Source organism: Alligator sinensis, unplaced genomic scaffold (assembly GCF_000455745.1).
Source record: "Alligator sinensis unplaced genomic scaffold, ASM45574v1 scaffold707_1, whole genome shotgun sequence".
Classification (NCBI taxonomy): Eukaryota; Metazoa; Chordata; order Crocodylia; family Alligatoridae; genus Alligator; species Alligator sinensis.
Genome location: NW_005842065.1, coordinates 1,594,875 through 1,596,943, shown reverse-complemented (window position 1 = coordinate 1,596,943; position 2,069 = coordinate 1,594,875). Strand labels below are relative to the sequence as shown.

At 63.3% G+C, this 2,069-nt stretch overlaps 1 protein-coding gene across 1 annotated transcript in view; it reads left to right on the top strand.

The window, feature by feature from the left end:
- The first annotated feature begins 1,353 nt into the window (after positions 1-1,353).
- The window catches only part of HOOK2 (hook microtubule tethering protein 2), a 9,988-nt gene continuing 9,272 nt past the window's right edge, over positions 1,354-2,069 (top strand). The window contains exon 1 of the mRNA XM_025203834.1: positions 1,354-1,395. Coding sequence (XP_025059619.1) covers positions 1,354-1,395 — 42 coding nt within the window. The remainder of the gene's footprint in view (positions 1,396-2,069) is intronic.

Here is a 2,069-nt window from a genome sequence, read left to right as displayed (position 1 = left end):
CCCAGCCCCATGAGGGTTAACCCCTCACTGTCCAGGGGAGGGGAGGGGAAGCAGGGAGCAGATGATGGCATCTTGAGTTGCACCATGGCTCCCAGGGGGAAGGAACCAGCAGGAGCTTTCCCCCCAGGGCCAGGGCCAGGGCCAGGGCCAGGGCGGGCACCAGGTTCCCTTTAGCCAAGGGTCTATGGGTCAGGAATGAGGGGCACCAGTAGGGGATGGCATCTGTAATAGAGGCCCTGAAGGAAGCCCAGACAGATGGACAAATAGACCGTGTTTCTGGTTTCCTGCCCCACTCTATTTTAAACTAGAGCCACAGAGCCAGCTAGAGCCCAGGCGCGGAGGGGAGTATAGGGGGATGCAGGAAGAAAGTGAGGGGCGCTGGCAGGGCTGGTGGGGGCAGGGGGCTGCAGGTCAGGAGTGAGGGGCACTAGCAGGGCTGGAGAGAGGGGCCAGCATGCTGCATGTTAGGAGGGTCCCAGCCCGCACCCCCAAGTGAAGGTGGGAGGCTTATGACCTGGTCCCTTAGTGTCCCACGAAGAGTTAACATGGCCTTGACCTAAAGTAACCTCCTGGGGTCTGCTGCCTCCTGGTGGCCGGAGCTCGGAGTTGGCACCTATAGTCCAGCTCCCCCCCATAGCGCCGCGAACTTCTTGCAGCAGTGCCTTCGCTCCTTGAACCCCGCCTCCACCCCGGGCTGCGAACTTCCCCCCCCCAGCAGTGCCCCGAGCCCTCGCTCCCAGTCGGGGAATTTCAGACTCTCGACTTCCCTGCAGCTGCCCGCGGGGGGAACCCAGGGACCCCCCTATGCAAATAGCCCTTCCCCGCCCGGGGAAGCCGGTGGGGGAGGCCCTCCTCGCAGAGCCCCACTTCCTCAAAACGATCCGGGTTTCATTTTCCTCGGACTCCTGGGTCCCTACATTGCGGGGAGGGGCCTCAGGAGCCCCCTCCTCGACCTGTACTGTGGAGTGTCTAGGTCTTTGGAAACCACAGCTACCGCCCTGCATCCGGCAATGCACCTGGGCTGGGCTGGGCCTGGTACCCGGGGAGAGGGGACAGAAACTACCCACAGGCCCTTGAGGCTCCCACCAGTTGCCCCACGCCGGGATCCGCGGCCAGACTGCAGCGCTACCCCGGGAGAGGCAGGGGACCACAAAACCCAGCCTTACCCTCTCCCTAAACCACCGCAACACCATGGGGCGGTGCGGCCAGAAAACCGCCTGGCAGCGGAAGTAGTGATGCTTTGCCCAGGTTAAAGATGGCAGCGGGAAGGTGTAAACAGCTTTGCGTGCCAGGAGGTGCCGCTCTAGATCGAGTTGTTGGTTTGGGCGGACTGCCGCGCGAAGCGGGGCAGCCATGAGTGCGGAGCGGCCTGGGGTGGCTCCTTTGCTCGCCTGGGTAAGTTGGAGGTGTCCTGGACTCCTCCCACCCCCAATTGCCCCCGCCTTGGGGGGGGCTGCATCGGGTCCCCTGATCTCCCACTCCTTGCGCAGCTCCCTTACATGTATAGCCCCCGTTTACCCCGAAATTGCCCCCCACCCTCCGTGTGTCTGCGCTCCCAGCCCGGCTTCCAGCCAGCAGCCCCCCTGTGGGCAAGGGGCTGCGTTAGGGTCGGGAGTGAGGGGCACCAACGCCAAACTGGGGTAGGGGGGAAGGAGGCTGGTGAGAGTCTTCCCCCCCCCCCCCCCCCCCCTCCACCAGAATAAAACCTGTTGCCTTTAGCAGAGCCTGGGGCAAGCAGGGAATAGTCGTGGGAAGCTGTGAGCTTCCCCACAACAATGCCCTAGGGGGCTGCAAACTTCCCTCCCAGCAGTGCCCTGGTTCAGGGCTCTGGGATGCCCCCCTTTTGTTGGTGGGGGTGCATATCTGGGGTCCTTACCCTCACCACCGTCCCATTAACCCCTTATCTCTTGTGTGGCCTTTTGGACCTTCTCTGCCAGTGTGGGAGGCTGGAGGGTGGGGGGAGTGGAGTCCAGAACTGCTTCCTCCCCCAACGGCTGGAAGCTGTGACTCTGCTGGGGCTGCTTCAGGCCTTGATTGGTGGTGGGGGCTGGGACCTGGCTGGATATAAC